This window comes from Neolamprologus multifasciatus, chromosome 22 (assembly GCF_963576455.1).
Source record: "Neolamprologus multifasciatus chromosome 22, fNeoMul1.2, whole genome shotgun sequence".
Taxonomy (NCBI): Eukaryota; Metazoa; Chordata; class Actinopteri; order Cichliformes; family Cichlidae; genus Neolamprologus; species Neolamprologus multifasciatus.
The window spans coordinates 29,954,481-29,974,519 of record NC_140459.1 but is presented as its reverse complement, the minus strand read 5'-3'; the positions used below and the strand labels follow the sequence as shown (position 1 = coordinate 29,974,519).

The 20,039-nt window shown below is 41.1% G+C and overlaps 1 protein-coding gene across 1 annotated transcript; it reads right to left on the bottom strand.

Moving 5' to 3' along the window:
- On the bottom strand, positions 1-19,283 carry kpna6 (karyopherin alpha 6 (importin alpha 7)). Its single transcript, XM_085148226.1, has 14 exons — positions 19,146-19,283; positions 10,964-11,097; positions 10,742-10,834; positions 10,452-10,551; positions 10,241-10,335; positions 9,449-9,580; positions 9,271-9,359; positions 9,059-9,158; positions 7,957-8,120; positions 7,787-7,865; positions 7,438-7,563; positions 6,484-6,611; positions 5,858-6,042; positions 1-5,115 (listed from the first exon to the last, which is right to left on the bottom strand). Exons 1-14 carry the CDS (start codon positions 19,147-19,149, stop codon positions 4,928-4,930), a joined length of 1,617 nt encoding a protein of 538 aa, XP_085004352.1. The 5' UTR covers positions 19,150-19,283; the 3' UTR covers positions 1-4,927.
- Positions 19,284-20,039: the final 756 nt, after the last annotated feature.

The window sequence follows — 20,039 nt, the reverse complement described above, 5'->3', positions numbered from 1 at the left end:
TTAAAGGGGTTGCAACATAACTTTATTTGATTTGCACAATATTTCCACTGAACAGTTTTTTTTCTTAAATCTCAATATGCTTTCTTTACACTTATATTGTTGCCGTTTCCTGTATGCATCTTTTTTTTCATGTTCATGTTTGTGTGTCATGTTCAGTTTTGAAGTGTACTAGTTTTTCGTCGCTCATTCATACCGTCGGTAAAAGTCAAGTCGAGTCACAGTTTAAAGATGGGTCGTTTGGAGCAAATGAAAAACCATAAACAAGAATAGAGAAAATAAATACGTGTAAAAGAAATGAGAGGACCAGAGCAGAAGATACGTCACGACTGGTCAGTGATGGCATATGAAAAGTATTTTTACAAACACGTAGCATTGTAAACATTTGTAGCGTAGACGTTACTTTAGATTTGGATAAAGACACCAATAGCTCCTAGGACGGAAGACACGTCGGATTTGTGATTTTTAGTGATTTCTGTTCAATCCCCGATAGATTACAAGATTCCTGATCACGCAGCCTGACGAGGAACTTTAAACACATTTATCCAAAAATATAGCCCAGAATATCCTGATCAGGAAAAAGATCAAGAAAAGCAAAAACAAAAAAGAGAAGCTTGTATCCTCACCACCTATTTTTTTTTTTTTTTTTGGTTTTTTCGTGTGACATGTTCTAATGAGGCTTTTTCTCCACTTCTTAGAAGTGATTAGAATTACATCTGAATCCCTGTCAATGTATCAGAACATACATATAGTTTAAATTATAATACTTTTAATGTAAATCATTGTACTATTTCTGAATCCCAGATTTATTTAAACTTCTTTTGTTTTTATCTTAGAAAAATGTCAAGTAGTAGCCTGTGTTCGCTCCACCCAGTGGAAGGAGTGTCACCTGTGAGAGCTGCTCTTCCTGTAGGTGGGCCTTTGCCTCTCGGGGTGTGGCTGATTTTCTTTTTTTTGGACAATGTTTTATTGCAGTCTTCTGGATTAATCTGCACATTTTTCCAACTCCTTAAACAGCGCCTGAATTTAAGAGAAAAGAAAACTCAGGAGTGACATAGAGCATGCCATCTAGTGCGGCTTCTAATGAAGAGAAGCAAGGTTTAAACGGCCTGAAGGGATCTGTCAGTCATTCTGACCGGGTCGACACAAGCCAATCACATAAAAGTCATACAAACTAACCATCAAGGAAATTTTTCAGCCTTCAAGAGGACAAAACTTTGGTAAACTAACGTGGACAGTTAGGTCAGTACCTGCATCTGTCTGCCCTGACAGCTGCTTAGGTTTCCATTATTTGCATTATGTGCCACATCATTACAAAGTTTGTATCAGTGCAGACGTTTTTTGTTTTTGTTTTTTGCAGAGGGCGACTGGCTGCAGGTCGTGACATCATGAACATGAACCCACTGCTCATCTATGCACAGTGAAAACTATTAGAAGACTGTTACAGAGGGGACCATCACACCAATGGACAGCAGCTGGAAAAGACCAGTTTGATTCGTTCGTTGAGTCCTTTTACCCCCCTGACACATGACAATTGGCTTTCTTTAATTAAATTCCTTTTTTTCCTCCCTTTTTATAGGCGCCCACAGTAAAGAATGCCACTTATCCACAGAAACCATGGCAAATTGTGTAACTTTAAAGATAAGAAAAATAGAGCAGCAATGTTTTTGCACAAAAAAACGTGTGCAACATTCAAGTAAATAAAAGATATAAAGAAAAACAAATCTTTAAGTCAAAGACAGATACATAAGAACCTCAAGTCTTTGTTGGTCGGATTGGCACTTTTGTGAATAGGAGTGCATTTTTATTTTACACTTTATTCCCCCCCCCCTGGTTGATTCACTGATTTATTTATGAATATTTTTAAAAACTGCAAATTCTGTTATCATCTGTTGGCCAAGCACAGACTTGGCCATCAAATCAGAGACTTCAGTCGTAAATGCTGCCCCTACACATGAGGAGTGTAGAGGCAAGTTCTTGATCCTCATGTAACTCTTGATTCAGCCTTTTACATCTACTGGGAGGACACGCGTTCAGTGGACAACATCGCAAACCCAACGTGAAAACACAAAAATCTTGTCACCATCACGTGCTCTACTGCTGATCTACGCTGGAAGTAAGAGTGGAACAATCCTGAATGTGAAATCGCCGATCTACCTGTGCAGCAACACCCAGTTAAAATGTGCTGGTCTGGTGAAAGGTTGTGCATCACAACAACAGATTTTATTTGTTCAGAATCCAATCATGATAAGTCGTGAAGAATTTTTTGTGTGTGTGGCATTTTTTGCCTTGAAAAACTCTCTCTCATGATTTTCTCTGTTACCAGAGTTCAGTCTGTAGTCGTGTGTGAGGGTGAAGGTCTGGAGTACAAAATGTAGCACAGTAGCAAGAGAGATAACAGCGCCGGTGGAGTCGATTACTGCCTGCAACAAAAATTTTCCAACAAGGATTAATTCCCCTAAAAGTAATGACGCATACCGACCGACTGCAAATGTCTGTCTCATAGGAGGACAGGTTTTAGCTCTCACTGCACTTTACAACACCCAACAGTGCCTAACACCCCTCCCAAGCTATGAACCAATAGAAGTCTCCCATGACGGTGTCATCCACTGAGACAGAAGATTAACACGGACGTCAAAATGGAAAAATATGCCTGTGAATTTAGTGTTTTTTACCAAATAAAAAAGAACTGCCTTTGTCAAAAAATATTTGCTATTAAGCAGACTGATCCATTCCTAATCTCGGTGATAAAGACTTAATGTAGAGGTTCATGGTCTTAAGTTGGAGATGCTTCAGTAATCCACAGAACAGAGGGCTCCCAGACTCTGATTAGGACCTAGTCACTGAGTCAATCGATCCCTCCCTCACAGAGTGCCCCCGTAAGTCGAACATCACACAACCACAGTTCAGCTCCATCCACAAAGCCTGAGCGCTGACCTGAGAACAGCTTCTGTTAGAGGTCAAACTGCCCTCAGGTCAGAGTTTACAGGACTCACTTTAACCATCAAAAGTCACGAGGCTAGAAACAACTAAAACAGTTTCAAAGCAATCCTTAGGATTTTGGGAAATAATCCTTCATCTGCTCCAGAAAGCAGGATTTTTTTAAAATATAAAATAATAAGTAAAAAACAAAAAACATCCAATATGTTCACATTGTGGAGAATCAAAACAAACCCTTTTAAATTTAGTTCTTTTTAAATCCAAAGATTATGGAAACCATTTTAGTTACTACTAGCCACTCATCTGTGTGAGGTGTGTGTACAGTGTGTCTGCTGGTGTATGCAAGTGTGCATGAAGTGTGCGCAAATATATTTATATAATGAAAATACACCAAAATTCAAATATACACTTATACTTGAATTTCTGTTGCAGTTAGGCTTGTTATTTCTCTGAGCTCCATCCCCGGCTAAACACCATTTGTCGTTAGACACACGAGGAAGTGGTGCAGACCGTCCCTGCCAAGCAGAGAACAGGCAATTTACATCGACACATATTACAATGAACCCATGCAAAATCATTATGTCACGGCCATTCCTCAAAAATATATAGTGATATAGAATGCCATATATTATAGATAAACTCTACCACTATACACGACACCACCACCGTCAATACACAATCACTGTTAACATCACCGAATCCGGCCCGGTTCCTGCTTTCGACTCCAAATGCTGTTTACAAAGAAGCAACGACTCCTCGTAGTGTTTGGCCAGGGATGCTCAGGGCTGTAGGCAGGGTAATATAACACCATGCAAAAACCCTACCACATACACCAGGGGAAGTGGAGGGGGCTTGCGGGCCAGCAGCAACCAGTTAACACTGGGGTTCAAGACATTGTCCCCAGGCTCTTAATTCTTGCTGCTTTTGCTGCCAACAGCTCTTCTCCTCCTAAATCCCCAACTATGCCTTTTTTAATAGTTAGATCACTTCATAATTCAAATGTTATTAATAACACGGCACACTACGAACATTGGGTCTCTAACTATTTAACCCTCAAAACCTGGATATTTTTTCTAGACGTTTTAACATAACCTTTTCAAAAAAACAAAAAAAAACAAAAAACATTCACAGCCCTTCTGTTTGATAAAGTTTCACCCTTCTTGCCACCCGCTTAAAAAAACAAAACAAAAAACCCCCAAAACAAATCATGCTTCCTAGCTTGGGCATCCAACTCAGGGCGACAAACTTTGGGGTTGACATCTGTGGCTCTAAACCCCATAAAGACTATTTTTTCTTCTCACCTTGAGCAGATATGCAGAGAACAGGCCTAAGCCTACTGACTGGGAGCAGGCAAAGCAAAAGAAAATATCACAAGCACTAAAAATAAAACAAAAAAATGTAAATAATTTAAAAAATAAAAAAGGGGCGGAGGCAGATAAATAAAGGGTGAGGAGGGAAAAAAAAAAGGGATCATGTTAAGTATTTTTTGAATTGCACTGAGTCATAGTGACATGAAGAGTTGGGTAGATTCTGCTCATGCACCCCAGTTTGCACGCTCTGTATGGATAATCCTGAAAACAAAAGATTTCCGTTTGGAAAAGAAATGAAAGTGTATATAAAGACACTAACAAATCACCACTGCTGCCAATGAGAGAATCTAAGCGCTGTCAAATGACAGGAAGATGTCTGGGTGTGCGTTTTGATGATTACTGGTGATTACTTCCTCTTCTAGCTGTAATGGGAGTTTGTGTGGCGCCCTTCCCTCAGCCAGGAAACATGAGAGTCTGCCCTGCAGGAGGTCAGTACACTGGTTGGAAACGATGAAAGGGGGCGAGGCATTTTCAGGCTGGAGAGTGGAACAATTTTAGCATTCCTCCAAAGGGTAGGGGGCGTGGCCTCATGGTGATTTAGTGGAGGTTCAGGGAGGATGGCACGGTGGTAAAAAGGAGCCATCTATGAGAGGAGGTATGAAGAGGAAAGGGTGGCTGACTTATAGCTGAAAACCTTCCATGGGGGCCTCCTGCTGAGGGAAGAGAAACTGCTGGTTGGCCTGGTCCACCTGAGGGGCAAGACTGCTGTCCTCGTCCTCCACACCAAAGTAGTGCTCAATTAGGTCAAAGGCCTTCTGGTAGATCTCCTGGTTGTCGTGACTCTGGAGGAACTCAATTTTGTCAAGACCTGGAAAAACAAGGAATGGAATACCAGAATGGCTGTTAAACTAAAAAACAAAAAAAACCCCAAACTGATTTTTTTAAATTCAGCTGTCCTGCGTTCTGCCTCTGGTGGTGTAGTATGTATGGCAGCCTTAGAAAAAAGCAGAAGCTTGACATTTTATTTGCCCTAATGGAGGAATTTAAGTAGCTGCCTCTCCAGAGAGTCTAATCCTGTGGTAAAAATCACACTCTGGGCTGGACTGCAGCTCACCACAGTAATCAGTATTCGGTCTTGCATGTGAACCAATTTCAGGTTGTGTGGTTTGTTGCCCTCCAGCTCACAGGCGATCTCCAGAACAAAAGAATGAGTACTACTACCAGCTACAGATCATATACAGAAGACAGATGTAGCGTCCGTGGCTGCAGCTAATCCAGGCCTTAAACATGCATTCTTTCAAATGGCCAGCAGAAGGCAACTAGTATGGCGTCAAAAAGACTGGTAGCCTCCGTACTTTGTGACCTCAAGAAACTTTCCTGTTAACTTTATGGCCTCAATCATTAGTTTTATGCCTTTATGCCTATGAGGTTCATTTAGGGAAATATGGCCTCAGTGTCTGCCAAAGTGATAAAGCTACGAGCCTATCAGCACTGATCATCTCTGTGACACTGAAAGTGTTCCAATAATGCTGTGTTATATGTAAACTGCATCAAATCTAAATCAAATGTTTTTTCAGCATGCATGTTTGTGTGCATTTCCTGCAGCGTACCATAGGCTTCTTCGATGAGGCTGCAGTAAGGATTAACTCCAGTGCCGTTGTTCTCCTGTTTGGCTTCCTGCTCGCCCAGTCTCAGGATGTTTTCTAGTCCATTGAGAGCAACCTGAACAATCTTTGAGTCCATCACAGTGAGCAGGTCACACAGGGGCTTAATACAGCCCAGGTTCACCAGATATCTTTACGCAAACAGACATGGATAAGGCAGATGAATGCAGGTGATTCATTTATTTACTTTACAATTAAGTCTGAGTTATTCTTCACAGCTCTTTCACATTATCGCCTCACTTTTATGCACTTATTATACCTCCTTATTTTTCTAATCACCCAAATTCTGCATGGGGATTTTCATTTCTAACAAGCTGTTAATTGATTTTCTCCTCAAACAGAAAACCCCATTAGACTCATCAACCAGCTGAAACCTTTTTTGTTCCTTGAGAAAACATTTTGCTGCAGAATGCTTTTTGAATCAATACAGTACTACTGAAATCCTACTTTAAATCATCTCCAAAAGTCTTATCATTAAAACCAGCAATTGACTTAAGCTACTCATCTGATCTGCTGATGTGATTAAATGACAATGGAGGGACTGTCAACTAAATGAATCTTGCGAAGCTAACCTGATCTGCTCTGGTGTTCCTCCAGACGTGGCATTGGTGATGGCCCAGGCTGCCTCTTTCCTGGTCCTGAATTCAGCTTTCTGCAGAATGTCAATCAGTACTGGAAAGATGTTTGCATCGATTACCGTCTGTGGAGGAGTATGAGAGATCAGTACAGGAGAAATGCAAAAGACATTCAAAACTGATTTGCAATCATCAACTTGATACACTAGATAAAACTAGCAAAAACTAATGTTATTTGACAGGGCGTTAGAGTTTTAGGAATTTTTAATATGAATGTTACAATTTGACAAAAATACAGAAACTGACCAACATAAAAATAATTCTTCAATATAATCCAACCTTTGCACCTTGAATACAGTTACTGGCTAAGGTTGCAGTCAGTACAAGTTGAGTTAAAATACGTTTGAATTACAAATAAGGCACAGCATCTCCACTAAACAGCCACCCAGTGCAGCCAGACACACAGATTAAAACAGAGCTGAAAAGCTGTGACACACAAGACACTTGTTTTCTGGCCCCACACAAAAGAAGAAACCACTAAATATATAAAACACAGTTGACACTGTATTGCAGCTGTGATTACATAAAATTAATCAACACTGTGTAATGCTGACAATTAAGTCCTACAACATTCAAGCAGCAGGAGAACTAAATTTGCACCAGAATAATGTGACAGTCATGATCAGTGTCTGAGTCTAACAACACCAACCTATATGATTTAAGTAGACTAATATTAGCTGAACTACTGACAGTAAACAAATGCTTTTTAAAAATCAGTTTCAGTTTTGACTCTTGCAGGTTGTTTAATTTGGATTAATAGTTGTAGTTTGTGTCTAAAAAAAAAAAAAAAAGTTTCAAAATACAAACTTCACAGATAGTTTGGCAAACACTAAAGTGCTTCCACAGAGCTTTTCCTCAGGTAAACTGAGAAATTAACTCAGGGTGTGATACCTGTATTTGTGCTCTGTTTCCTGCTGTAATGTTTGAGATGGTCCAGCATGCCTCTTTGCGAATGGACTCTTTAGCACTGCTGAGGAGGTGAAGCAGACAAGGCAGGGCTGAGCAGTTCAACACCACCTAAAAACAGCAAAGCAGAGGGTAAAACTTCACACGCTCTTTATAACATACCTCAGATCTTTGAACTGCATCACTTTGCAGCTGTAGCAACAATTATTAACAAAGCAAATAGCATTTGAAACATTTGGTAAGCTGAGAGAAAAATTAAGATGACACAAACGCCTCTTCAACATGCAACAAGCTTTGGAGTCATCAAACCAACTTCAGTTTATTATTGTCTCACCTGTGTTTGGATATCATCTCCTGTGACAATGTTTCCTACAGCTCTCAAGGCGGGTGAAGCCACCTTATAGTCAGTGTGCCTGCAGAAAGATGGGGTTGGGAAATATTTTAATAAATGTACAGGTCAAATTTACAGGTTCAGAAATAACGCACAGTAAAGCCTGATCTTACATGAGTAGTTCTACAAGGCGCCTGCAGACACCAGAGTCAATGACGGCTTGGATCTTATCATTGGGGCCGTCTGAGAGGTAGGACAGAGCCCAGCAGGCATCTGCCAGCAAGTCTGGGTCACTGCTAAATAATAGCCTGGACAACACTGGCAGGCAGGGTGACACCTAGACAACACAAACATAATGCATATGTATCATGACAAACAATGTGAATTCAGCATCAAACATAAATCACTGAGAGACAACATATCAAAATTTTCCACACAAAGGGTATTTGAGCAAAGCAGAGCCACCAGACTCTTTAAGGTGGCTGAAATGGTCACACAAAGCAAGAAATGTAACAACAAAAGAGTCACTGTTTTAGAAGAATGCTGCAAGAAAAAGTCCCACAAAATGTCAGCTAGTACACAGAGCTGCAGAAACCAATGGTGCCGCCTGAGAAATGTTATTGTAGAAGGATTCAAGAGCAAAACCATTCACATGCTGCAGCTGTGACAATCCAGCATCTAGTGTTGATCTGAATTGGTAAATACAGGCAACCTGACTGGTTGTGGGACACAGCCATGTGTTCCTCACACAGGCTGGCTTTTACAGACTTCTGTTTACTTTAGAACGTGTTTAACTTTTATCACAAGTAAATATTAGCAGCAACTTCCTGTCATATTCAACAGAAATGTTGCTTTTTTGAAGTCCAAATCTCTGAAACTTTTGAACTTATTAGAAGTTAAATGCATCTTTTATATACTGACCATAGGAAGACAATGCATAATGGAAAATTACAATTCTCTTCCCACTCAACATTCGATTTAATCTGATATACATTTCACTGGTATTAAATTAACTTCTTGTAGATACATTTTTTTATGGTTTAGCCAGAAAACTCGTAATAGTACGGAGTGATCGGCTGATATAACAAAGAGCCTTTATCCGTACTTGAATGTTCAGCTTTGTCTGCATAGAAAAAGCAGCTAATTGAAACTATATTGACATGAATAACCCTAAGGCCATGAGAGTCTCCTGGGAACACCCCTATAGGCACTCAGAGGGGTTCCTAGAACTTTCTGACCCTAAAGCATCCTTTGTGTTGACTCGATGAGTGGTACCTTGTCAAAAGCAGGTGGTGGGTTTTTTCCTCTGCACAGATTAGACAGAGCCCATACTGCATTCCTAGTCATAGTCAGTCTAGTGGACTTTGTCAGAAGCCTGAAATACCAAAGAAAATCAAAAGCCCATACAGGAAGTCATATTAGAAATTTGTCGCAGGGAGAAAAGCTGTAGGAAGGTTTGACTCAAAAGCAGAAATAAAAGAACTTACATTAATAGTGGTGGAAGGATGTTGCAGTTCAGCACATAGTCCCTGCACACGGCACTGTCCCCTGCAATATTACCGAGGGCCCACACAGCCTGAAGAAACAGTGAGACAAAAATCTTGGGTATAGCACAGTATGGAAAGATATCTATTACAGCGAACAATCTATGAACCGGTGCATTACTTGTTCTTGAACATCCTCAAAATCAGAGTTCAGCAGTTCTATGAAGATGGGCACTGCTCCAGCCTCAATCACCGTCTTTGTCTGCAAGGATGTTCCTGACGCAATGTTGGTCAGCGCCCAGGCGGCTTCAAACTGCAGCAACACGACATAGCAGAGAAACAAGCAGCAGTTTTTAGTGAGACTCTCATGAACTGTAGATAACAGCACTTACTATGTGCAAGAATGATGGCAATTCAAAACACTTTTCAAGTTTCTACTTTCTTACAGCTGGCTGGCTGCATCAACATAATCTAACACAGTGTCATGTAGGACTGATGAACTACTCTTGGTATTGTTTGAAAATTTTGAACCGGGTACGTTGTACTGCTGCAGCTGGGTTGAAGACATGAGTGTACAATTGTGTCTGTTTTTACAGTCATTCCAATGATAGAGACTCACAGATTATACACAGGGAAATATTTCCACAGTTTGAAAAGATAAGACTAAGGAAGTTTTGACTTCTTCTCCTCCTATATCAGCACTGATGAGGCGATATTGTCTGAGTGGTGACACCTATCATTTAGGAGAACACTGCAATGGCTACCTCTGCAGTAAGGTCGAGCATAACAAGCACTATTTTCTGTTAAAGGCATCCTAAAAAGCAAAGTAGCATGGTTGCTACCAAAGACATGGTTAAAAAAAAAGAAAAAAAAAGAAAGAAAAAAAAATCACATTTTTTGCACTCAATTCAGAAGTCTCTGTGTGTTCTGGAGGTTTAACACTGTATATTTAACAAATAAATAAATAACTGACCTGTAGTGTGCAGTTGCTGCTCTTCTTTAGGAACTCCACAAACCTCTCCACTACTCCAGGGGTGTTTATAACTTCATCAATTGGTGGGTTAGGCTCTGGAATAACAAAGAGGCAAAACTACATGTAGGCTTTTTTGTGGTCTATGGGGAACAGCACGAATGGTTTCACTCTTATGTAGAATCACTCTCAGTACACTACAATGACTGGGTACCTTTGGAAAGTAATTTTCTGAACTTCTGTGTTGTAGCAAGCTGAAGCTCTGGGTCCTCTGAGAAAAGCATCTCTACCATGTCCCTGGTAATAACTCCTTCCTGCAAGAGGCCATATACAAGCACTTTAAACACTTCACCCACTCACCATAGATTCCCTTGTTTACAATCCACAAGCTGGACAACAGGCTAAAAACTGCTTTACACAAACGTGATGTAAAAATGCATCTAGTCTGTGATCATCTTTTTGTCTATGCAAGACTTGTTAAAAAAATAATGATCATTTACTCACAGTTACTGGAGAGCTGAGGTAAGAGTCCACCAGTGGGCTCTCTAACATGACCTCTTCTTCATTGAGAATGTCCACATTCCTCCGTTTGAAAAGCTGGGATTACAAAAAGCTGTTAAGAGACCTAAACACTCACATGCTGAACACAGACTACACAGTGACATAATCTCATCCAGGAGACAAATAACCTGATGAACTGGGAGTTTGTCACATTTGGTCTCATACCTGCTGTTCTCGTTTCTGTTTCCTGAGCTGGATGCCCTCCTCCTCTCTCCTGCGCCTCATCTCATCTGCATTCAGTGCTTTGTTCTTGTATCGGTTCATCCTGTAGTTATCCTTGGCCGGACTGGCTGACGGCTCTGGTGGGTCAAAGACACATCACGATTAAATCAAAAACCAACGTTTGCACTTACAGAGGCTTTTTTCCCCCCCCATCCTTCAGAAACCAACAACTTTTAGTTGTATGTCTACAACATGTTTTAGTTTAAGCAGAAACAAGAAATCTGAAAGGCTTTCCCTTCTCACTCTGACTCTTGTCACATTCGGTGTATCACTTGTTGGGAACCTTTAATTGCCCTTAAAAAGCAACATGACTACTATTATTTCATTTCACCTGTCTAACACCACCTCTGCTCCACATGAGACCTCTGTGTGTGTGTGTGAGAACGTCTATGACACTAAGAGCAGGAAAAGAAGGCGCCAGGTGACCATTCATGATCACAGCATGCAGTAAAGAATCTCACACTGAGGTGAAATGAGATCTTAAATGTCAGATGTTAAAATTGTATTATTTTATTCATAACTACCATTTCAATAGACATAAATTGCATTCTTGAAAATATTTAATTGTATTTTACAAAGCTGGGCCAAACCTGATGTTGCCTTACACAGACTGATTTCACAGGTCTTTAGATGGCTTATAAATTATACTGGCTTGGATCGGTACTTTGTATCATCAGATACCTGAAGGCAGTGTATTGACATAGCATCTGAACTGGAAGGTGCTGGATCCGTTCATTCCTACTAATAATAAGCTATGATGATGATGAAACAGCTGTCACACATGCCTCAATATAAAAAGACCCTGCATAAACAAGCTCATGAAAACCGGACAACACAGCCTAAAAATACACATGCACGGACGCAAAACCCCCCACACAGCCAACCTATTCATGTACCAGTCAGCCAGCCCAGAACAAACCTATTTATTCAGTTAAATCGCAGAGTTAGCATAAATCGGTGCCCACACAGGCCAAACTGCCCATTCTCAGCATTTGTGCAGTCATGCCACCAGAACAGGATACCAGGCAGACTCCAGAGTCACATGTGAGCCTATTGGGGAGTGAAAAAGAGGTGGGGGACAGCACCGAAACCTGTCGACACCACAGAACGATGCCAACCATGTGTGCCAAAAGCCCTCCACTGTAACAGTGGGGAGGTTCTGAGGTTAAATATCAGAACAAATGTAACAAATGTCAGAAATTGAGGTCATGTTATGGTTTCAGGGGATTAGCACAAACCCCTGAAATGCTTCAGCACGTGTGTGCAGATGGCAAAGCCACAGGGATGGATGGCACACATGAACAGGTTGCAGCTGGATGCTCTCATTTCTGCAATGTGTTTGTTAGATTAACTGCGGCACAACAGTGCCAGAAGTCAAACGCAGTTTAGTTCAGCTCGAACGAAGATGTCGCAAAATGAGCCTTTGGTGTGAGAGATGCAGCTATAGCAGAGGTCAGCAACCCACCTGTGGTTCGTGAGTCATGGGTTAAAATTAGGGGTAACCGTAACACTATTAATACATATACTATATGTATTAATTTATCATCTCCCAATTACAACCATCACCTGTCTGTCTGCCCCCCTCATCACCCACATGTGCTGCTCTTTTTTCTCCTGTTATTTGGTAGGAGGAGCTAAAAAGGCTCTTTTGATGTTGAAGGTTGCAGACACCTGATCTAGAAGAAGTAAAAGTCAGAGTAAGGCTTCTGTAGGAGAACCTATGGAAGGATCAGCAATTGCAGCTACCCATGTTTCTGGATCTCTCGGGGTCTGTCACCCAGTCTCATTTGATGGTGCACGACTGAGGTGTTGGCTGAACGTCCTGAAACCCACGAGTCTGCTGCATTGGATTTCTATTAAACTTCCAATATCTCCCACTTCCAATATCTAGTGTGTCTGCAAACCAGATCATGTCGGAATCTACAGAGTTGTTGTGTGGAGCTCCTCGGGGCTCTGTACTGGGACCTATTCTGTTTTTAATATACATTCTTTAAGCCAGATAACACAGCAGTTTCCTGAAGTATCTCATCTTTTTGCTGACAATATTCAGCTATATTATTTTCATTTAAGCCTGCTAAAGCTCATAAGCTCTCCGATCTGATTGACTGTTTAACCAACATTAAACAATGGTTGAACAATAACTGCTTATAGCTAAAACAGAAACTTTGATTATTGCACCAGACAGTGCAATACCTGATATTTAACAGCGACTGGGTGACTTGGGTTCCTCACAGAAACATAACCTTAGAAACCCAGGTGTTATTTTTCATGAAGCTTTTTCTTTGGAGGGACATTTAAATCAAATAGTAAGAACCTGCTTTTTTTCACTTGAGGAACATTTCAAAACTTAGATCCACCGTGTCAACAAGTGAACTCAAGATGATAATACATGCTTTTGTCTCTACAAGATTCGACTACTGTAACAGCCTGTTTACTTGTCTAAACAAGAAAGGGCTAGCTCGTCTACAGGTTAGGGCTGCCACGATTAGTCGACTAGTCACGATTATGTCGACTATAAAAATTGTTGATGACTAATTTAATAGTCGATGCGTCGTTTGAAGCTTTGTAAGATCCAAAAGACGCAGGAATAAGTAGTAGGATTTAAGAGTGTAATAACGAACTTAAACAGAAGATGGCAGCACTGCATGTACGAGGATGCCAGCTGCCGTTAAACTCCGAAGAAGAAGAAGCAGTGTCCGGTATCGTAGCTGTGTCCAAATTCAGGAACTGCATTCTCCTGTGCCCGCATTTGTAGGCCGATTACGTTACAGCGACACAACGAAGACTGTCCAAATTTGAAGACTCCGACAAATGCGCCCTTCATTTCCCCAGATTTGAAGGATGGATCGGGTGTATACTTCGTGGCCCAACCTATCCCAGAATTCATAGCGCGTCCCCGCTCAGTTTCCAACAATGGTGGCAGCTAGTTAGTTTTAATATTACTCTTATTATTCTTTCTGGGTCACAAAATAAACGTTTAACATATTTTCAGGCGAGAATGTAACTGTGTAAACTTCAAATATCTGCTCAGTTTATCAAGACACCACATATTTTCAAAAGCGCTTCTACGTTTTCGGAGACGTCTGTTACCCACCAGCTCGATAGCTAGCCGGGGTTCAAGGCTCACTAGAGCCGGTGGGGAAATAATTTTCAAATCCACCGCCGGCTTTTGCTACTCAGGTTAAACATGATAAATAAGTCACTTAGATAACTTAAAAATGTTATTGTTTGGCTTTTTGCAGTATTTTATTTGTTCCTGAGTAAATCGGTTTGGCTGAGGTTAAAGTTATAGTTTTTACACAGCTGAACAAACGTCAAGCAGACAACTGATTATCAGAAGTGTGAGATGCTCGAGAATATACTCCGGTGTCCTGTTATATTTTAGATAGCAAGGAGCAAATGTCTGAGTTTATTAAACTCCACCAAAACAATCAGCAAGTTTCATTAAAATTTAATAAACTATCATCTTGTCTTTATTTTTAGTTAGCACATACCTTAAACACTTAAAGCTGTAAGCTAATGATAGATACAGTGGGGCAAAAAAGTATTTAGTCAGCCACCGATTGTGCAAGTTCCCCCACTTAAAATGATGACAGAGGTCAGTAATTTGCACCAGAGGTACACTTCAACTGTGAGAGACAGAATGTGAAAAAAAAAATCCATGAATTCACATGTAGGATTTGTAAAGAATTTATTCGTAAATCAGGGTGGAAAATAAGTATTTGGTCACCTCAAACAAGGAAAATCCCTGGCTCTCACAGACCTGTAACGTCTTCTGTAAGAAGCTTTTCTGTCCCCCACTCGTTACCTGTATGAATGGCACCTGTTTGACCTCATCATCTGTATAAAAGACACCTGTCCACAGCCTCAACCAGTCAGACTCCAAACTCCGCCATGGCCAAGACCAAAGAGCTTTCGAAGGACACCAGGAAAAGAATTGTAGACCTGCACCAGGACTGGGAAGAGTGAATCTACAATAGGCAAGCAGCTTGGTGTGAAAAAAATCAAACTGTGGGAGCAATCATCAGAAAATGGAAGACATACAAGACCACTGATAATCTCCCTCGATCTGGGGCTCCACGCAAGATCTCATCCCGTGGGGTCAAAATGATCATGAGAACGGTGAGCAAAGATCCCAGAACCACACGGGGGGACCTGGTGAATGACCTGCAGAGAGCTGGGGACCAAAGTAACAAAGGTCACCATCAGTAACACACTACAACGGCAGGGAATCAAATCCCGCAGTGCCAGACGTGTTCCGCTGCTGAAGCCAGTGCATGTCCAGGCCGTCTGAAGTTTGCCAGAGAGCACATGGATGATACAGCAGAGGATTGGGAGAATGTCATGTGGTCAGATGAAACCAAAGTAGAACTTTTTGGTATAAACTCAACTCGTCGTGTTTGGAGAGAAGAATACTGAGTTGCATCCCAAGAACACCATACCTACTGTGAAGCATGGGGGTGGAACACATCATGCTATGGGGCTGTTTTTCTGCCAAGGGGACAGGATGACTGATCCGTGTTAAGGACAGAATGAATGGGGCCAAGTATTGTGAGATTTTGAGCCAAAACCTCCTTCCATCAGTGAGAACTTTGAAGATGAAACGAGGCTGGGTCTTCCAACATGACAATGATCCAAAACACACCGCCCGGGCAACAAAGGAGTGGCTCCGTAAGAAGCATTTGAAAGTCCTGGAGTGGCCTAGCCAGTCCTCCAGACCTCAACCCCATAGAAAATCTGTGGCGGGAGTTGAAAGTCCGTGTTGCTCGGCGACAGCCCCAAAACATCACTGCTCTTGAGAAGATCTGCATGGAGGAATGGCCAAAATACCAGCTACTGTGTGTGCAAACCTGGTAAAGACCTATAGTAAACGTTTTGACCTCTGTTATTGCCAACAAAGGTTATGTTACAAAGTATTGAGTTGTATTTTTGTTATTGACCAAATACTTATTTTCCACCCTGATTTACGAATAAATTCTTTACAAATCCTACCATGTGAATTCATGGATTTTTTTTTCACATTCTGTCTCTCACAGTTGAAGTGTACCTCTGGTGCAAATTACTGACCTCTGTCATCATTTTAAGTGGGGGAACTTGCACAATCGGTGGCTGACTAAATACTTTTTTGCCCCACTGTATATAAGAGCAGATGCATGCTGGTGCAATAAGCTGTACGTTTTACGTCCAATGAATGCATGATCTGATTAGTCGACTAATCGCAAAAATAATCGGTGACTAGTCGACTATCAAAATAATCCTTTGTGGCAGCTAGAGCAGGGCGATATGACCAAAAATATTTATCACGATATACATTTGAAAATTTGCGATAACGATATAATTGACACTAGTCAAAATACTTTACAACTCCACAACTTTATTAGTGCAAAAAACCCATCAATGTATTTTTACTTAAACAAGCAGCTGTTTTTTATGTGCATTAAAGTTATATAAAAACGTAACAGTGCAAATTCCTTGCTGACAGTTTAACCAAAAGGCATTTCCAGTGGAAACTGGCCGACATATCCTCAGCATAACCATGTATAATATTTACAAAACTTAAAAAAAGGTGTTACACACACACAATACGGTAATATTATGTTGAAGCACAGTACGTATCACTCCGCGAGGCTCCTGACTACGAAAGCCGTAATGCTCCGACAATCCATCAAGCGGTGCGGCTTCGTAGCTTAGCAAAGTCGTACTAAAACATTTGACAGATTGTCGAGCGCCATGTACATAAAATTGTTGTGAGGTCAGTAAACACAACCAGAATTCATACATAAGGCACACGGGATTATAAGGGGCACTGTCGATTTTCAGAAAAATCAAAGGATTGATATTAAGTGTGCCATATTTTCCAAAAAACACGGTAATAACGACGGCCCGCTAGCATGCTCTACCAAAAATAGTGCTTTGTTGTGTATCTGAAGGACGAAAGCCAAACCAGTTCCACACCACTGAAGTTACAGCATTTTTACAAACCAATTCTGGTTCATCCGTTTCATTTAACGATCCGCTTTCACCCTTCTCATTCTGCATCGCCGCCATGTGCGTATGTAAACAAAGGCACTGCGCACGCGCGTTTTACCCATATTCTATCGCGATATTTCATTTTCCTATCGTTGCCCAAAATTACACCGGTATTACCGTGAACGGTATGATATAGCCCAGCCCTAGTGGCAGCCCTACTACAGGTTGTTCAAAACTCTGCAGCAAGGCTGCTCGAACAAGGGAGCTCATGTGACCCCTGTGTTAAAGTCGCTGCACTGGCTACCAATCAGATTTAGGTTCCATTTTAAAAGTCTAGTTTTAACTTTTAGAGCATTACATGGACACCCCCCCACCTTGCCAATTTGATTCATACACATGCCTCCACTCATAACCTCAGGTCATCAAACCAAAACCTTTTAGTGGTCCCCCACACTCGTTTTAAAACTCGAGGAGACCGATCTTTCCAAGCTGTTGCACCCAGACTGTGGAATGCACTTCCCCTATTTCTACAGTGTTTGGACTTGGTGGAGACCTTCAAAAAGCAGCTAAAGACATTTTTATATCAAAAAGCTTTTAATTAGACCAGGGTATTTATGACTGTATTGTGTTTTTACCTTGTAAAGCACTTTGTGACATGTCTGTGAAAGGTGCTATATAATAAACCTTTAATTACTTACACCCCCATGTGACAGGCTTAATAGCTGCTGCTGCTTGGACCGTTCTACAAGATCACCCTATAGAAACTATTTTGCCTGATAGCTGCCATTTTGTGGGCATTAGAGCTTAAAAAGATGAATGTTTCTCCAATCATACTGTAGCCACCAGCTTCACCCTGTCATTCCAATACGTTCACTTTCAGGCTTGACTCTAATAGGACCCCAAATTTACATGTTTAATTCAATAAGCACTGAAACAACTCAATGAAATGATAAGCTCATCAGCAAGGTGTTTGCTGAGATCACAGACAAAGAATGCCTTGCGGACAGGATTTAAGGAACTTCCCCACCAGTTTTGCTTTTCATACCTAGAACTTACATTCATTTTTAATATACAGTTTATATGCGCAGGCACAGTAACTGTACTTCTTACCCCTAGCTTTAGATATAGCTTTTGAACACGACATACTCCAGTAATGTCACTGCAAAGTGTATTTATCACAGGACTGTATAAGAACAGTCTGGAAAACATGTCACATGAGCGCTCTGTCTCATGAGTTCACAGTCGGCTGTGATGATAGCAGTCTGTCATCTACTTGCCGCATGGAATCAGTTAGCTCACATTTCCACTTCACTGCCGACTGACTGAACATAGGAATTAAATTATTATAAATATTTTACCTTATTATATAATTCACCGAGTTTGAAGAGCAAGGGTGAAATTACGCAGCTTCACTTGCTAAGTGAAGGCGCCAGCTACTGGAAAAAGTCAAATCACTGCCTCTCGAACACCACTATTAAACGTGTCACCCCAGAGGCTTTGATTTAAAACTTTTTTTACGACGCTGGAAGTCTCTCACCAAGTTACAGTCGCCATATCCGCCAAACAGCAGCGACCAGACAGATAGAAAACGTTCATAATATAAAATAAACAGCAGTAGCGCTTTAAAGCGCCTATGTAATGTGATAACTGTAAAGCTACAGGCGGTTGCAAAACAAAACAAATAGAGAAAATTGACAACTCTACAGTCGTATTTTATTCGATAACGCCGTTATATTGCCATGACTAATACTAACTTGAGCTCTAAGCTATACGTGCGTCTTCTCTGAAATAGTACAACGCGGTGCTAACGTGGTTAGCTGTTAGCCAAGTTTCCTCAAGTTGGCTAAAAACGGCACTAGCTGTTATCTCTGGTTAAAATTGCCCTAATGTGTCTAACATGATATACTGTAAAAAGGGAAACACTGTCCAAAGACCTTTATAATTTGGAGACATAGCAAATGACTTAACGTAAAATAGCAACTCATCTTTCCTTACTACGTAGCAACGCCGACTAGCACCTAGCTAACGAGTTAGCGTACTGGCTAAACAACAGTAACAGGATGAAGATTTCATAACCGTCAAGTCCGACGACAAAAGTGAATCTTAAAACCACTTTGAATACATGCCTATAGTAGGAACTTGCCAAACAGCTTACCCATTGTGTCCTATGCGGGTTTATTGTGCTAAGTTGTGAAGACGTGATTCAATTTTAAATCCTTTCCCACTTCTAGCTTTCCAGAATTTGCTCCGGTAAGCAATATGTCTGCCGGAGACGGAAACGTCAAAATATAACGTCGACTTCCTGCCACTAGAGGACGCCCCAGCCCCACAAAACACGTCACACTCACGCACCTTCAGTAACGAATGCCTTATAGCCAAAATATATTCAAAATGTTAAAAAAATAATATTTACTACAGGATTAATTTCATTCTTAAAATTTTCAAAACGGAGAACCATCTGTTTATTCGTAAATTTGCCAGTCATTAAAGCACCACCGTGGTTGGTAGGGAAGGACATGATTTAGGGTTACAGTGCATCCTACTTCCCAGCCAGCTGTTACTCACATCTGTATCTATTTTACATACCCACTGGCATGTTTCAGGTAGCTCAATTTCTCTTGGATCTGCATATCCCTCTCTAGTTTTGAAATGCTATTTGACCCGCCGTGCTTCCCCAGTGTTTTCCCTAAATTGAATGTGACAGAGTAATACAGGTGAGGTTCATCCACGGTCAATTTGCTGGGAGCAAGTGGTGGTAAATTACTGCACTATATTGTGATGCAGTGTCCTCCTGACACGGCCCCCGAGGGGGCCTGCGGAGATACACCAGAAAAAAACTTTAGGGGGCAATGTTGTACAAATAAAGAAGTAATTGCTGCTGCCAGGCTTGCTCTTTTCCCCTATTAGAAAGGGCGGGGGAGGTCAAGTCAGCTGTAGCACAACTGAGATACTTCCCATGATACAATATCTAGCAGCCGTGAGCAAATATTGTTCATAGATTCCATGCTTTCTCAGTGTATCCACGGGCTCCGGATTGAGCTCCGCTCGG

Excerpts from the sequence above, each read along its gene's own strand:
- kpna6 (XM_085148226.1), bottom strand. Across the intron at positions 10,336-10,451 it reads CAGAAAATTACTTTCCAAAG|AGCCTAACCCACCAATTGAT; the intron begins GTACCCAGTCAT and ends TTGTTATTCCAG. Across the intron at positions 9,159-9,270 it reads ATCCTTCCACCACTATTAAT|GCTTCTGACAAAGTCCACTA; the intron begins GTAAGTTCTTTT and ends TTGGTATTTCAG.